This window comes from Emys orbicularis, chromosome 3 (assembly GCF_028017835.1).
Source record: "Emys orbicularis isolate rEmyOrb1 chromosome 3, rEmyOrb1.hap1, whole genome shotgun sequence".
Classification (NCBI taxonomy): domain Eukaryota; kingdom Metazoa; phylum Chordata; order Testudines; family Emydidae; genus Emys; species Emys orbicularis.
Genome location: NC_088685.1, coordinates 65,487,951 through 65,505,818, shown reverse-complemented (window position 1 = coordinate 65,505,818; position 17,868 = coordinate 65,487,951). Strand labels below are relative to the sequence as shown.

General features: G+C 44.3%; 1 protein-coding gene across 1 annotated transcript in view; it reads right to left on the bottom strand.

Moving 5' to 3' along the window:
- Positions 1 to 17,868, bottom strand: part of BCKDHB (branched chain keto acid dehydrogenase E1 subunit beta) — a 258,498-nt gene that overhangs the window by 167,307 nt on the left and 73,323 nt on the right. Inside the window, exons 6-7 of the mRNA XM_065400997.1 lie at positions 11,354 to 11,451; positions 4,646 to 4,756 (exon numbers count right to left, since the gene is read on the bottom strand). Coding sequence (XP_065257069.1) covers positions 4,646 to 4,756; positions 11,354 to 11,451 — 209 coding nt within the window. The remainder of the gene's footprint in view (positions 1 to 4,645; positions 4,757 to 11,353; positions 11,452 to 17,868) is intronic.

The following is a 17,868-nucleotide window of genomic DNA, read 5'->3' as shown; positions in this document are numbered from 1 at the left end:
TGAGTGAGGACAGGACCAGGTTGAGGTCCCAGGGGGAATCGGCCGACGTGCTGGAGGATAAAGTCTGTCCAGGCCCTTAAGAAACCTGCCCACCATGGGGTTACCGAACACCGACCCACCCGCCGATCCCGGGTGAAAGACTGAAATGGCCGCAAGGTGTACCCTCAGGGATGATTTCGCTAACCCTTGGTGCTTGAGATATAAAAGACAGTCCAAAATAAGGGGAATTGTGGCTGATTGTGGCTCAGTTCCCCTTTGTGGAGACCAAATGGAGAAACGCTTCCACTTAGCCAGGTAAGTGGCTCGCGTGGAGGGTTTCCTACTTCCTAACAGGACCTCCCTCACTGAGTGCAAGCACTAGAGCTCAAGAAGGTTCAGCCATGGAGTTTCCATGCCATGAGGTGGAGGGACTCCAGGTTGGGGAGCTGTAGACGGCTGTGGTCCTCCATGATTAGGGTCGGAGAGAAAGGGAGTGCTACTGGTCTGCCCACTGAGAGAAGTTCAGTAACATGGTGAACCAGTGCTGGCGAGGCCACGCTGGCGCTATGAGGATCAGGGAAGCCCTGTCCTGATGAGTCTTGAGGAGCACTCTGTGTATGAGGGGGAATGGCGGGAACACGTACAGCAGGTGACCCATCCATGATAAATGAAAGGCATCCGCGGTGGAACCTGGGCTGTGGTTCAGGAAGGAGCAGAATCTCTGGCACTTCCTGTTTCTCCACATCGCGAACAGGTCCATGTGGGGAGAGCCCCACCTCTGGAAAATTGAGTGAGCGATGTCCGGTCTGAGGGAACACTCATGTCCATGGAACGAGTGACTGAGGTGGTATGCCTGCTCGTTCTGTGCCCCCGGAAGGTGCGACGCCTGCAGGTGTATGAAGTGGGTGATACAGAAGTCCAACAGCACGAGGGCTTCCCGACAGAGGGGAGAGGAGTGAGCACCCTCCCGTTTGTTTATATAGAACATCGCTGCAGCATTGTCCGTGAGCACTGATACGCACATGCCCTGAAGGCGGGCCTGAAACGCCTGGCATGCCAGGCGAACCGCCCTCAGCTCCCTCACATTCATGTGCAGCGATAGCTCTGCATGGCACCAGAGGCCCTGGGTTCTGGTATTGCCCAGATGGACTCCCCAACCGAGCGCGGAGGCGTCCGTGACCAGGGAAAGCGAGGGCTGGGGTTCTGCAAAGGGTACTCCCGCACAAACCAGCTGTGGTTGCAGCCACCAGTGGAGAGAGTGGAGAATGCGAGGCGGGAGGGTCACTATTGAGTCCAATGGGTCCCTGCCGTCTGTGCACCTGCGCTACCCATGCCTGGAGGGGCCGCAGGCACAGCCTGGCGTGCTGTACCACGTATGTACAGGCCGCCACGTGCCCCAATAGTCTCATCCGGTGAGGAGGAGGAAGACGTTCCCGGGACAGGGACTTCCTGCCCCTCGGGTTCTCTAGAGGTCGGGCCAAGTACCACAGAGCTCCCCACGACTGGAGGATCAGGTGCCACCGACGTTGGTGGAGGAGTGGCTGTGATTGTCTGTGGTCGCTCAACAGCCGTACTGGGTCCTCAGGGGCCCTAGGGGTGTAGAGTGCCATCAACGTCGCTGATGGAGGGCACGGGGGGCCGATACCACCAATACTGGCCTAGATCCCTGACCTTGAGCCTGGTGGTAGGCCCAAGGGGTCCAAAAAGGCCATTGCACTGGGCCCTGCCACTGGGATGGCCAAGTAACAGCCAGTACCGGTTGTTCCGCTGACTTACGGTGCTGGGATCGGTGCCGGGACCGGGAGTGGTAGTGGCTGCGTTGGGACACAGACGATTCTGTGTCTGACTCTGACAAGTACTCTGTACCCAACCACGGAGGAGCGGAGCCTGACGATGCCAGGGATCAGTACCAGGGAGACAGAGATTGGCGCCGTAACATCATGGGCTTCCTCTGATGATGAATCTCTCCTCGGCTTCCTGACAGGGGAACGTCCCCTGTATGTTTTCTTTTTCTTATGTGGCACCAGGGACTGTGAACGGTGCCGCCGCGTGGTACGGGCCTTGCGGGCCAGGGAGCGGTGCCGGTGCTCCCTTGCCGAGTCCTTCCTCAGTGCTGGAACATCCACAACAAGGCCAGTGCGCTGCACACCGAGGATGCCGGTGTCGGCTCTGGCTGTGGCTGAAGGGTCGACTCCATCAGGAGGAGCTTCAGGCAATAGTCACACTCCCTCTTAGTCCTAGGTCTCCTTCAAATAGGACACTTATCTGTCTGATGGCCCTCCCCGAGGCACTTGAGACAGGAGGCGTGTGGATCACTTGTTGGCATAGGTTTTGCACACCTCTCACACGCCTTAAACCCCTGCGACCGAGGCATGCCCCAGCGCCGGGGAGTGAAGAGCGGGGAGAAACCCCCCTAAGTAAGCTAAACTAACCACTCAGTGACAGACTTGAAGGTGGCAATTTTGCAACAAAAAAAATTCAAAAACAGACTCCAAAGAGAGACTGCTGAACTTGAATTAATATGCAAATTAGATACAATTAACTTAGGTTTGAACAGAGACTGGGAATGGTTGGGTCATTACACTAATTGAATCTATTTCCCCATGTTAAAATATCCACACACCTTCTATGGGTCATCTCGATTATCACTTCAAAGGTTTTTTTCTCTCTCCTGCTGATGATAGCTCATCTCACTTGATTGGCCTCTTACAGTTGGTATGGCTACTCCCACCTTTTCATGTTCTCTGTATGTATAAATCTCTTCTTTCTGTGTGTTCCATTCTATGCATCCGATGAAGTGGGCTGCAGCTCACGAAAGCTTATGCTCAAATAAATTTCTTAGTCTCTAAGGTGCCACAAGTACTCCTGTTCTTTAATCTACACTATTAACTAACTAACTAACTATTGAACTATTTACACTGAAAAACAAGGGAATCACTAGGTAAGACACTTGCAGAAGCAAGAGACTGAGCTGTTCCAATGACCGTCACGGGTGGTAAGAAGGAACTGAACAGGCGGCGGGTCTCCACAGCCAACCTGACAGGTACCGCTAGGAGAAAAGCTTTCCGGCAATCGTGCACGCAGCGCATGAGCAATCACTCGAAGAAGAACTTATGTGACTTCTATGACCTTGACTAATAATTACTAAAGCCCCAAACCATCATCTTTTGTGTGAGAGAAAGCGGTTACCTACCCCTTGTAACTGTTATTCTTCGAGATGTGTTGCTCATGTCCATTCTAATAGGTGTGCGCGCGCCGCGTGCATGATCGTCAGAAGGTTCTTCCCCTAGCGGTACCTGTCGGGTCGGCTGTGGAGCCCCCTGGAGTGGCACCTTCATGGCGGTGTATATAGGTCCCAGCCGACATGCCGCCTGCTCAGTGTAATATATTTGTCAGAAGGGGCACAGTTTACTCAAGCTTCACTATATTTAATTTCCAATCATATTAAAGCTTTGGCCTTTCTGAAAACACCATAAGCACATTTGAAATTTTCTAACTTCAACTGAATGTTTTCAATTCTCACCCCCTCTGAAGTTTTAACTTCAGCGTTCAGTGCCTCATATTTAATTCTAGCTTCACTCAGTATATACAGAAGTACCAATTTCTTTACCAGCTACTTTCTGGCAAGTGGCCAGGTGCCACGAGTGGGGGAGGGAAGGTTACAGATATTGAGAACCTTCTTTAGGTGCCTCTTCCACCCCATCCAAGCAGAATCTGTTTTCAAAAACACCTCCAATATGTTTGGTTATCCGTGACCCTTCTGCTGGCAACTCTATGAAGGTGAAAAGGAAGCAGCACAACAAAGAAAAGTCACAAGTACTGTAGAGCACAGGACACTTGAGGAACAAAGCTAAGTTACTGATGCACTTAACACATGATATTTCAACTTCCAGGCAAGCTGTTCAGTACCTTATTTTTTTAAGGTCCCATCTGAAAGACTCCTATACCGCAAGCTATTATATTTACAATATATCTACCTTAGAAGACGAAAGGCGCATTCAACCATGCCAGAATTTGAACCTGTGGTTCCAGGGAATCTGAATCAAATGCCAGACCAGTAAACGCTCACCTCTAATGATGTGAAAAACAAAAAATGCTAAAGTGCTGCTATCTTTAAAAAAAAAAAATCAAAACCACTTTTTTCTAGAAAACAGGCTTAACAAATCAGCCAGGTCATAAATGTCTTTACCCACTTATAATGAGATAAAACTGTCACCATGGAGTGGCAAAGAAAAATCACACACACAAAAATAACTCCCACTAAATTCCATGGGCCTATGGATGCCAGAAGAGGATAGACAGAGCGAGACATGAGGAGAAAAGTGATTTTCAAACACTCTGTTTACCTGCCTTAAACCTATACGGTAAAAACCCTGGAATGCTGTAAAATAAATTATAAAAATCCTTCAAAAGAACATGCTGGTACACCACTATTGTTTAGTGGTCTAAACTGTTATCCTCCCTTTAATGATAATGAGGCACATAGTGTTCTGCAAATGTTTCCTTTGTATTTACTGTGCATATAATAATTTACAAACAAATATAAATCTTCAATCATATATACAAAGCACTGTCCCCATTACCCTCAGTATTAAATTATTGTAGATACTCCTGGGTACATCAACCAAAATAATGTTTTATGTATTAAGTAGCATTATATTTCTACCTTGCAAACAGCCTCTGTATCCCAAGGTAAAATGGTCTTCAGATCAATTACTTCGCAGGACACACCTAGCTTTTCCTGAGCCATGGTTGCCACCTCTCGGATAACATGCACCTAAAAATGCAAGATAATGCAATAGTTGAGCTATCTGAAATATTAAAGGGATGCTTAAAAATTTGTTTAATTATGCATTCAGAGTTTTAATAGTTTAATATTATTTTATTTCATGATAGTTTATCTGAGAAAATTTAGCATGGAACAACAAGCTACTTGTTGAGTACTTTAATAAATATCTAGTCCTTTGCTCTGTTTTTCTCATTTATTACTTCAATTCTGTGTTCAAAAACTAAGAAATAACTCTCAAAAACAATCTACAACTACCATTCAGGGAAAATACTTTTTGTTCAACAGGAACATTTATCAAATTTCTGGCAAATATCATCCTTAAATGGACTGAATCAATCTTACCGTTTTAATATACTTTGCCATCCCTAACATTTTTTTAGATCTGTGAACAGACTAAGACCAAAACTACAGAGTAATAATTTTTATAATAGTAGAATGGGGGGAAAAAAGTCACACAGACAAAAAAAATAGTACTAGGTACTGCACATACATGTTTCTTTTTGTAGATTGCAGTAATAGATTATCAGGTGTATGTCTCTTGCTTTTAAAGTGTCATCACAGGAAAAGATTAGAAAGGATAAAAAAACTGCCAAAATTAACAACACTGTCTCATTCAAAACAAGAATACAATGGTACTTTATTAGAAAGATATGAAATCTGCATACTCATCAGTTAAAGCAGTACAGAATTTCAGTGCAACTTTGATCAATGTCAAACCTTATCATAATATAACTATAATCAACAAATATGAAAAAAGGCAAGTAATACCCCTCTAGCAGGAGAATTACACTGAACAGGAATGCAGCTAGTTTTGGCAAAGGAGAAAACAAAGTATTTATATAGTATACAGTTTTGGCAAAGTCCCAAACAATGAAAGAGGTAGTATTCTATTGTATGGGCCAGTCTAAAAGAGCAGCAGGTGTGAGCGAATATCAGATACTATTTTCAGGTTTAATGTCGCTCAGGTGTACAGTGCAGTAAAGAGGTGCTGTACAAATATCAGAGAGAATACCAGTTGTTTCTGGGCCTCACTGTTCCCATCTAGAAGATAGTCCTGCTATTGTGGGGATTTTGTTTTGTTTAATTCCAGTAGCATCTCGAGACATTAATCACCAAATACCCACTGTGCCAGGCAGTGTACAAACACATAGTAAAATAAGCTCTTTAAGGCAAGAACAACAAAGGGTGGGAGAAAGGGCTACAACATACAAGCAAAAAAATGGGAACTGAGGCAGAGAGAGATTAAACAGTTTGCCCATCATCAGACAGGACACGTGCAACAGAGCCCCAGTCTCTCCTGAGCCCCAGTCCAGTGGGTTAACACCAAGACTATTTGTCATTATGTCCACCATGTCCAATTTCTAATCATTATCATATCTGGTGCATATATAGATTAAGAATATTTTGCTAATATTCTTTAAACTTGTATGTCCTGTATATGAAGGAGCTAAAAGTGTGACTTAGACATTTAAAATGTTAACAGATATATCAGAAAAATTGAACAAAAAGGTGTTTGTTTTTTAAAAAAAAGCAAATTTGAGGCAGACAACTGGAAAAGAATTCAATTCTATGCAATGTTTGTTTACCCTGAACCAAGATCATTAAGGATTATGTATAAACCGCTATAATGCAAGAAAGAAAGCTATAACACCAAAGATGCATTTTAAAGTGTTGTAACAGGAAAAGGAGGAAATTTAGCATGTAGGGTATTCTCTAAACTCCAAATGGATCAGTGGCTCAAAGAAAAGCTAATTTTTTTATATCACACAAAGGAACTAATAATGTTTGGCAAACATTGACCTCTCAGTCTTCCCATCTGTAAATAAGGACGCTTACCTGCTTCATCTGTTACCCCAAATTTGGACCTCAGGCACTTTAATACCAGCCTGCCTATAGCCATAAGTGGTTTGTCAATTTATTCCGCCCAAATGGGTAATAAGGTGGTGGCCCACCCTAGAGGAATTGCCAGAGTTTCACCAGGGGATTTGTCTCCAACCTGCAGAGGACTCCTCAGAGCAAACTAATCCTGCTAACCCCTGGGAGGACACGGATACAGCCCTCCACTCAAAGGACTCATAACCAAGCAGTAATTCTTCTAAAACAAAATATTTTTTATTTAAAGGAAATAATCAGTTACAATATATTCAATAAAGCAAGAAAGAAATCATACATTTAAAGCGGTGCAATAAAATAAAAGACACAGACCACATAGGAAGCATAGCATACATAAACCATATAGCCATTACAATTTAATACTTAAAGTACATAGAGATCTTTTATACACATGCATAGCGCTTTAATACAATTATTTCAATATTGTAGTTAAGCAGAGCTTCTATACAATGCATAAGAAAGCATTACAATAATATAAGAAAAATCTTTACTACTTAACACTATCATCCTGTGAGGGGTGGCCAACGGTCACAGGATGGGTGGGGTGAGTCTCACACAAAGGCAGGTGTCCAGCTTTATTTACAGGCACACCCAGTCATTCTTTTAAATTAGACAGAAAATCAAATTTAAACTCCTTCTATAATCCCTCTGTATCATCTCTGGGGGTCCTTCTGTTCTGTCAAGGTAATAGAAATGGTTGGCAGGGCTGCGGGGTTCCTGGCTGCTACTGCTCTCTCCTGTTACCACCTCAGACTGCTTCTTCTGCTTCTGTGGGTGCTGCCTTCTAGAAGTCTCTAGCTGCCTCAGAAGCTTCAGTTGCTGCTGCTGCTTCAGGTTGCTGCTTCTCTTCTCCTTGCTGGTTGATCTTCTCTGCTTGGTTCCACTCACACATCAGTCTGCTGGTTGTCAGCCTTATATTCAGTCCCTAGTCTTCTCTGATTGGTTGCTTTTCCAAGATCAGAAATTAGCACAGATCCTCCCTGCCTAATTATACCAGCTCAGCCAATCAGCTTGAATTTATTAGCATAAACCCTCATCCTGTCTAAATCCTCCTTTATTAGCATTAGCATTAGTCCTCCTCCTAATTCCTTCAGGCATTTTTGGAGAGGAAGCTGAGTCATGCCTGTTGAACTCTAGTTCACCCCTATCTCTTGTCTGCTATTGGTCAACTTAGTCTGTGTCCTCCATTTTGATGTTTTCTAATAGAGAATCATCATCAGCGCCATTTTGGATTTTTAACTATAAACTATCATTAATTATTACTTATCTAAAGCCTTAATTCTAAAACTAACTACTGTTTTATGCAACTTAAAGCATTATGGTACTATCATGCCCATTGTTATGTAAATTTGGAGAGGTGATTTTCATGATGTTTTTAAACCTCCCTAACTGTTTTCCTCTGCATATCTCTGTCCTAGGTGCGGCATGCTTTTATTTTTTTATTTTTTTCAGGGCAGCTAAAAGCAAAATCTCTTGTTTCACATCGGATGTTGTAAATATTAATTAAAGCTTGTAAAGCACGGTGAAGATGTAGAGCACTATAAAAGTGATAAGTATTATTAATCATTACTCAGATCAAAAGAACCTCCAGTTTATATTTGGACTAGATTTTGAAAGGCCCAAGACAGAAGCAGAGGACCATGACAGGAAGTAGAAAAGGCAGGCCATGCAGCTCAGTTTGCCCGAGCTAGGGAAGCAGACAGACAACTCCAGCCCACTGCAGAACTCCAGAACTGAACCTGCGCTGTGCAGTGCTCTGCCCGGAGGAGACCGACCCTGGAGAGGAGTTGCCGGGACTGCTGTCTGCAATGTACCCGGAGGAAACAGCGGACCTTTGGACTACGGAATCCCCTGCCCAGATTGTGGTAGGAACTGGCCCAGGGAAATCAGACTTTAGTCCGGTTTTGTTGCCACAGCACGAATCAGCGTGTTTCAATGGGATCCCGGCTGACCCAGTGGTGGAACCATTCGCCACTATTAGGCCTCGGGGCTGGGCCCAGGTCCCCCTACCTTCTGCTACCAAACCCACTCCTGAGGTGATGGCCTATTCACCCCTTGGCCAGTAAGCCTGTGCTTTGGGGTACGTCTACACTTACCTCCGGGTCCGACGGCAGGCAATCGGTGTTCTGGGATCGATTTATCGCGTCTTGTCTAGACGCGATAAATCGATCCCGGATCGATCCTGGAAGTGCTCGCCGTCGACGCCGGTACTCCAGCTCAGCGAGAGGAGTACGCGGCATCGACGGGGGAGCCTGCCTGCCGCGTCTGGACCCGCGGTAAGTTTGGACTAAGGTACTTCGAATTCAGCTACGTTATTAACGTAGCTGAATTTGCGTACCTTAGTCCGAAGTAGGGGGGTAGTGTGGACCAGGCCTTGCTTGTGGCGGGCCCCAGACTGAAGACTGCGGGCCGCCTTAGCCAGGAGGCTTAGGCAAAAGCCTGTTTCCTGCTCTCTCCACCCAGAGGGTCAGGGCCCCTGTGATTGCCCCTGCCCGAGCACCAAGGCTTTGGCTAGGGACCACTTATGCTTACCACTCTGCCCGCCAGAAGGTCAGAACCACAGACTCTTAATTGACTGTTTGTTGCCTGACACAGCGACACAGAGTGGCACACCTTTGAGCCTGAGCTCGAGGAACCACTACAGGGGTCGGCAACCTTCGGCACGTGGCCCATCAGGGTAATCCGCTGGCGGGCCGCGAGACATTTTGTTTATGGCACGCCACTTCCCGCAGCTCCCATTGGCCGAGAACGGTGAACTGCAGTCACTGGGAGCTGCGGGGGGGGGGGGGGGGGGGCCGTGCCAGCAGATGGTCAACATAAACAAAATGTCTCGCGGCCCACCAGCGGATTACACTGATGGGCTGTGTGCCAAAGGTTGCCAACCCCTGGACCACTACAATAGAATCCCCACCGAAAAGCAGATTGACCTAATACTATTCTTTAGTAATGGAAATTATGCCACTCTCTCCTAGAAGCTTTCCAACTAAGTGACATAAAGAGCATGAAAATAGTGGCCGCCCATACACAGGTCTTTTCCAAGTGACAGCATACAAGAAGATATTGATCAGAATGCAAATTTTATATTCCAAGCCATATATATCCTCTATAAAGAGCTCAGGGATAAAAAAGGCATTAAAAACTATTGCCCCAAATGACATCAAACTGAGAAACTTTAGACCCTGAAATTCATGCTTTATACTTTTGCGTTGGAGGGTGTTATTTTATATCTTTCCCAAGCTTTAAAAGATTTTTCCACATCTTGAATTTTTACAAAGTTCACAGAATATCAGGGGCTTTGAATGTTGCACGCAGTCTTGCCAATTAACCACTAGAATCTTACGGATGTAGATTTCTTCGTAGTGAAAGTTTGAGATAATCTATAGAACCTGTAAGAGCTATGCTAACAACATCTAAAAGTATCAGAGGGGTAGCCGTGTTAGTCTGAATCTGTAAAAAGCAACAGAGGGTCCTGTGGCACCTTTAAGACTAACAGAAGTATTGGGAGCATAAGCTTTCGTGGGTAAGAACCTCACTTCTTCAGATGCAAGTAATGGAAATCTCCAGAGGCAGGTATAAATCCGTGTGGAGATAACGAGGTTAGTTCCATCAGGGAGGGTGAGGTGCTCTGCTAGCAGTAGAGGTGTGAACACCAAGGGAGGAGAAACTGCTTCTGTAGTTGGATAGCCATTCACAGTCTTTGTTTAATCCTGATCTGATGGTGTCAAATTTGCAAATGAACTGGAGCTCAGCAGTTTCTCTTTGGAGTCTGGTCCTGAAGTTTTTTTTGCTGTAAGATGGCTACCTTAACATCTGCTATTGTGTGGCCAGGGAGGTTAAAGTGTTCTCCTACAGGTTTTTGTATATTGCCATTCCTGATATCTGACTTGTGTCCATTTATCCTCTTGCGTAGTGACTGTCCAGTTTGGCCAATGTACATAGCAGAGGGGCATTGCTGGCACATGATGGCATATATAACATTGGTGGACGTGCAGGTGAATGAGCCGGTGATGTTGTAGCTGATCAGGACACAAGTCAAATATCAGGAATGGCAATATACAAAAACCTGTAGGAGAACACTTTAACCTCCCTGGCCACACAATAGCAGATGTTAAGGTAGCCATCTTACAGCAAAAAAACTTCAGGACCAGACTCCAAAGAGAAACTGCTGAGCTCCAGTTCATTTGCAAATTTGACACCATCAGATCAGGATTAAACAAAGACTGTGAATGGCTATCCAACTACAGAAGCAGTTTCTCCTCCCTTGGTGTTCACACCTCTACTGCTAGCAGAGCACCTCACCCTCCCTGATTGAACTAACCTCGTTATCTCCACACTGATTTATACCTGCCTCTGGAGATTTCCATTACTTGCATCTGAAGAAGTGAGGTTCTTACCCACGAAAGCTTATGCTCCCAATACTTCTGTTAGTCTTAAAGGTGCCACAGGACCCTCTGTTGCTTTTAACATCTAAAAGGTGGCCCAAGAATGCTCAAAGAGGATCACTAAACAATGAAGCAAGTGTACCAGCCAGGACAGAGCATATTTTGTTTTAGCATTCAAACATCTATAATTTTATTTCAGTGTGCTACTTTAAACTGCTCGTTTCATTTTCATGCTCACAGTCAAATCCCATTACTACATTCCTACAGCATGCAACAGCCCCATGGCATATCTTAAACAAGACTTACTGACCTGAGTCCCCCAGGCAACCAGTGTAACATCACTTCCCTCCTGCAGTACCTCAGCTTGAGACAATGGAATGTAGTATGGCTCCACAGGAACTTGTTCCACTGAATAAATGAAAGTTTAAAAAGGAAGCAACAAAGATTAGATTCTCTTACTATGCAGTATTTGACCAAGAAAATGTACTTTTTTGAAAATCAAGACGGATAATCTTTAATGTATTTATTAACACTGTATTGGAAACAATAAGCCCGAATTCATGTGAAGTAGTAACATCATGTATCCCAAACTGTCAGAGTGCAAATTATGTTTGACAAGGATACTGTTATTTGTTCATCACAGTGCTCCATGCTTCATATCCAATAATCTTAAAAAAAATAAATGCATACTACTGATACTCCATAACATTACCCTGATCATCACTAAACCAAAAGGCAGTATGTAAACAAAGTATACATGGTTGTGTGGTGTCTTAAGTTTTAGCCTAATATTGCGAAACCTGTAGAAGCAGGGCTTACATTAGAAGTAAAAAACAGCAAAATAGTTAGTGTGACCTAACCTTGAGATAATGGTGTTTAAAAAAAAAAAAAAAAAAAAAGGAAAAAAATAATGAAATAAATAGCAAATAGCCTAAATAAAATGCAGATGTTTTTAATTAATGCACGTCACAAAAAGGTATAAATGCTTGTGTAATTTTGCTTGTACTTTGAAGAAACTGAGGCAGAGATGCTGTCTGTCAGCTGTGTTCTTCCCTTGCAATTGCATGTCCTGAATAAAGCGATCTCTGATTTTGTTGCTTCCAACCTAAAAGTAAAGTTTGTTTCTTCCACAATATTTGGTGCCGTGTGACTTGGATGGCTACGCCCGGCTGAGGCAGTGACCGCTACTATGGACTGTCCCCTTTCGAACCCCAGGCGCCAACTCAGAGGTAAGAGACCTTTTGAAATCTCTATTGGGGTATGGGAGGAGGACGGACCGTGGGGCCATCTGTCCCTTTGGGCTCACGCCATGCGAACTTTTGCTTATGCAACAAGATCAGACGCAGAACGGTGATGGGGAATTGGTTGCCCCATGTAAGGTTAGTGATATGCTTTGTCTCTAACACTTAAATGGCTGCACTTAAACCCTCTTTTTCTTTTCCTGCTTCCACAAACTTTTAGCTGGCACCTGGGAAAGCCTCTTCCCAATTAATGGTTCAGCTATTGTTCCCTTACTGCCTTAAAATTATAGATATCTCCTTCATTGTCCATAATCACATATTAAACAGGGAAAAAAAGAAGTGTTTCAGAGAAGTTTTTAAAAGTTTGCTTGGTACTCATTTTCATATGTTTCTATCTTTAAAGCCAGAATACATCAATATTATCAGTCTAACGAAAGGGGACTTTGAGGGCAAAGAAAATGCTACCTAACAAACATTTAAAAATTATCTAAAATAGATTTCTATATAGATCATGTCAGGATTTTAAGATCAATCTCAGGGCCTTCTACAACTAGAAGTAAATGCTGGAATTTTCTGCTGTAAAGATGGGTTTCAGAGTAGCAGCCGTGTTAGTCTGTATCCGCAAAAAGAACAGGAGTACTTGTGGCACCTTAGAGACTAACAAATTTATTAGAGCATAAGCTTTCGTGGGCTACAACCCACTTCTTCGGATGCATATAGAGTGAAACATATATTGAGGAGATATATATACACACACATACAGAGAGCATGAACAGGTGGGAGTTGTCTTACCAACTCTGAGAGGCCAATTAAGTAAGAGAAAAAAAACTTTTGAAGTGATAATCAAGATGGCTCAGTACAGACAGTTTGATAAGAAGCAAGTGTGAAAATACTTACAAGGGGAGATAGATTCAATGTTTGTAATGGCTCAGCCATTCCCAGATGGGATCACCTTTCCAAAAATCTACATCTCCTATTTCTAAGCTTGGATCACAAAACAGAAAACCTTAATAATACCACTGGTGCAAGACTAAAGATTGCCTGCCTTTTCCCTTAGTCCAGTGTATGATGAAGGTGAAATTGCACTCTTGGTAGGTTGATTTTAAAAATAAGAAATGACAACTGCTTGAAGGAGAGTTATTCAAATGATTGCTTCCATACACTGCACTAGTAAAATGCCTCTGTCATATTCTGAAGGGATCACTTTAGACATGAGAGGATGCTTCAGTTTCTATGCCTTTTCAAATTCTTGATTTTTCTGCGGAGACTCAATAAAAGTGCACATTATGAAGCCAACTTTCCAACCAGGATTTAGATAAAAGCAACCAACTTATTTCCTAAAGATCTTATCTTATCTGCTACCTGAAAAGTTCTCTCTGCCTGTCCCGCTCCCCAAATACAAAGTGAAGCCCTGATCCTGCAAGCAGCTCTACATGGGCAGACCTGGCAATTGTGGCAGCTCTGAATGGGCAGACTTCATCTCCTCAGAACAATGGGGAACCTGGAAAATAGAGTGTGACTCTCAAAGCCTGGTCTGCTTCAGGAGGAATACACCACCACACTATTCCTTGCTCCAGGTTCAGGGCAAAGAAACAACTGAGCCCTCAGCAAATACATTATTTTTTTAAAAAAAATTGCAATCATTGACTATATTTCAAACAATTTTTTTTCTGCTATTTGACCTGCTCTAGAGATCAAACTTCATTCTAAAAAATAAATTAAATTGAAAGTTGATTGACAATGTTAGATTAAACTACAGAACACAATGAAAAGGACATAACTGTTAGATTCCTTAAAAGTGAAGGGTTCTTCATTCAGCTTTATGGGGTCTTATTCCCACTTCTGCTCTTGGATTTCCCAAGCAGCAGGCGATGTAATTGACCAATCTGATTATTCAAATTCAGCTTCTGACCCATCTCCCTGAAATTAGAACAGGTTCAGGTTTTGTTCCATTTCTAGTTTGCACGGGGCTTGGAAAATGTACATGTAAAATATAAATGACTATCACGTTTAAAAATCCCATCGTCATATTTACAAACACGCACACACACGCTATTAGGCCTGATCCTGTGAAGACTTACACAAATGCTTAACTTTATCTAAGTGGTTCACAGGGCATTAAGTTAGGCACATGCTTCTGTCTACACAGGTTTGGGGCATTGTGCTCTTTACCTTTAATGGCAGCTTTAGTAAGGGAATATATATGAGTCACTATGACAAATACTACTATTTAGCTCTTCTCTTCAAGCTGTGAAGTGGCATAAATTCTATCTTCAACATATCTGAACCAAGCCCACATAATCAAGAAGATAAGAACTCACCTCTGATCAGAGGGACCGACTTTTAGTTATCCCTGGGGGTGCTCCACCCCTGTTCTGCCCGAGGCCTCGCCCTACTCCACCCTTTCCCCCAAGGCCCCACCCTCGCTCTGCCTCTTCCCATCCCCGCCCCATGCCCTCCCTGAGGCCCCTGCCCAGTCATTGCTCTCCACCCTCCCCCAAGCCACTCCCCGAGCCACCAAACAGCTGCTCAGTGGCGCCACCAATCAGCTATGGCTGGTGGATGCTGAGCACCCACTAGTTTTTTCAATGGGTGCTCCAGCCCCAGAGCACCCACGGAGTCGGCTCCTATGTCTCTGATTATTATATTTGTCAAATCTTTTATAGCCATACAAGAATAAATCATGGTAGTGCAACCTAATTTCCTTCTTGGACAGGGTTACCGGCCTATTGGATACAGGGGAAGCAGTAAACGTGAAATATCTTGATTTTACCAAGGCTTTTGACACAGTCCCATTGACATTCTCATAAGCAAACTAGGGACCAGTGGTTCTCCAAGTGTGGGGCACACCCCACTCGGGAAGTGCAGAGGAACATTTGGGAGGGCATGCGGCGGGGCAGGGAGGGAGAGCCATGCTTCCAGCCCTGCTCCACCCCCAGGCCTAACTCCTCCCCCATCCCTGCCTTCAGTCCAAACTCCACTGCTGAGGAAGCCTTGGCTGTGCAGTAATGGAGGGGGAATGTGACAGATTCTGTTACTGGGGGAAGGGGGAGGGCACGACTGGGAAAGTTTGAGCACTACTGGTCTAGATGAAATTACTATAAGGTAGGTGCACAACATGTTGAAAAACCATACTCAGAGTAATTATCAAAAGTTTGCTGTCAAATTAGGAGGCTATATCTAGTCGAATCCTGTAAGGGTGTGTCCTGCGTCTGGTGCTATTCAACATTTTCATTAATGACTTGGGAAATGGAGTGAAAAGTATGCTTATAAATTTTGCAGATGACCGTGTCACAAGCTGTCTGAAGTATCAGAGGGGTAGCCGTGTTAGTCTGAATCTGTAAAAAGCAACAGAGGGTCCTGTGGCACCTTTAAGACTAACAGAAGTATTGGGAGCATAAGCTTTCGTGGGTAAGAACCTGACTTCTTCAGATGCAAGCTGTCTGAAGTGTCTCAGGAGCATGAGTACCCACCTCAGGAAAGACTGTTAAGAAGCAGGGCACAAACCCGCAACTGGCTATGAATTCTATACTTAGATTTCATCAAACAAGTACAAGTGTAAACTCCTCAGGCACTATAATAACCTAACCATGGGGTCAGAGACAGTCTCCTTGGGTATTCTGGTCTATCTTGCCACCTAGACAAGCCTGCCTTGGTGAGAAATGGACCCTTACACCAAAAATCACAATAATATTCAGGTTACTCCCAATCCCAAAGGGCCAGTCACTTACCCCAGATCAACTTCACTTTACACCAAAGACAACGCTTATAGCTAATCCTATAATAAACTGTCTAAAGATTTATTAACTAAGAAAAAGAAATGAGTTATTTACAAGGCATACAAATACACAAATGTGTTACAGTCTTAGGTTCCAAAAGGTGATAGAAGCTGCAGTAATATGCAAGTTCTATATGTCCTTTAGGGCTAACCCAGGCCAAGCACTGGGGATCTTTTGCTCATGCTTAGTAATTCTTGCCCCTTAGAGTCCAAGCAGCTTAAAGATCCAGTTTATTCTTGTTAGGGATATTTATTCCCTTCCCTCCAGAGTTCAAGCTGATGGGATGAGTTCATGCATAAATCTCCTCTTCATGGAAAGGGGAGGATGCAAGTAACAAAGTCTTTGTTTCACAACAGCTCATTCGGTTTCAATGGGCCTTCTTCGTGGGCAGGACCTAACACTTTCTATAGGAAGCCAGCGTTTTACATTAATTAATGCTTCTTTCCTGTTTGATGACTTACACAATTAAGAACATTACAATGCAAACACTTAATATCACCTTATAACATGGGGTACAGTGAGATTAATATATGCAGCACACTACAAGCATTTCATAAAGTCTAAACACCCTAAACACATTTTTATAACTCTAATACCTATTTTAACAATACTAACACACAGGTGAGCCTGACTGGCTCCAGCTATATATTTTTTAGTGTTCAGTGAGGCCTATGGGCCTTGGCATGAGCTGCCACCTGGTCTGCAGTGTTACAGACGCTAAGCTGGAAAGAGTTGCAAGCAGTTTGGAGGACAGGCGTGGAATTCAAAATGACTTTGACAAACTGGAGAACTGATCTGAAATCAACAAGATAAGATTCAATAAAGACAAGTGTAAAGTATTACACTTGAGAAAAAAAATCAAAGGCACAAATCCAAAATGGGGAACAACTGGGTAGGCAGTAGTACTGATGAAAAGAATCTGGGGGTTAAAGTGGATCACAAATTGAATATGAGCCAACAATGTGATGCAGTTGTGAAAAAGGCCATACTTCTAGGGTATATTAATAGGAGTATCATATGCAAGACACAGGAGATAACTGTCCTGTTTTGCTTGGCACTGATGAGGACACAGCTAGAGTAGTCTGTCCAGTTTTGAGTACCACGCTTTAGGAAAGATGCGGACAAACTGGAGAGAGTCCAGAGGAGAGCAACAAAAATCATAAAAGGTTCAGAAAACCGGACATATGAGGAAAGGTTAAAAAACTGGGTATGTTTAGACTAGAGAAAGGAAGACAGGGCGAGAGAAGGGAGCCTGATAGTCGTCAAATATGCTATGGGCTGTTATAAAAAAAAGAGGACTATGATTAATTGTTCTCCGTGTTCACTGAAGGTAGGACAAGAAATAATAAGCTTCATCTGCAGCAAGGGAGATCTAAGTTAGATCAGGGGTTGGCAACCTACGGCACGCGTGCCAAAGTTGGCACGCGAGCCGATTTTTCCTGGCACGCGGCGTGGGCTGAGCCGCTCAGCCCCGCCGCCACTCTGGAGTTCCCGCTGCCAGCTGCCGGCTCCTGCGGGACCCACCACGGGTCCAACTCAGCACCTGCTGCTGGCCTGAGGGGAAGGAACCCCAGGCTGGCAGCGGGCTGAGACCCCGGCTGGCAGGAGCCGCCGGTGAAAACCCCAGAGCCGCGGCGGGCTGAGCTGCTCAGCCAGCCCCGCTCTGGAGTTCCCGCTGCCGGCTCCTGCCAGCTGGGGTCGCGCCGTGGGTCCAACTCAGCACCGGCTGCTGGCCTGGGGTTCTTTCCCCCAGGCTAGCAGCGGGCTGAGATCCCAGCTGGCAGGAGCCGGCAGCCGAAACCCCA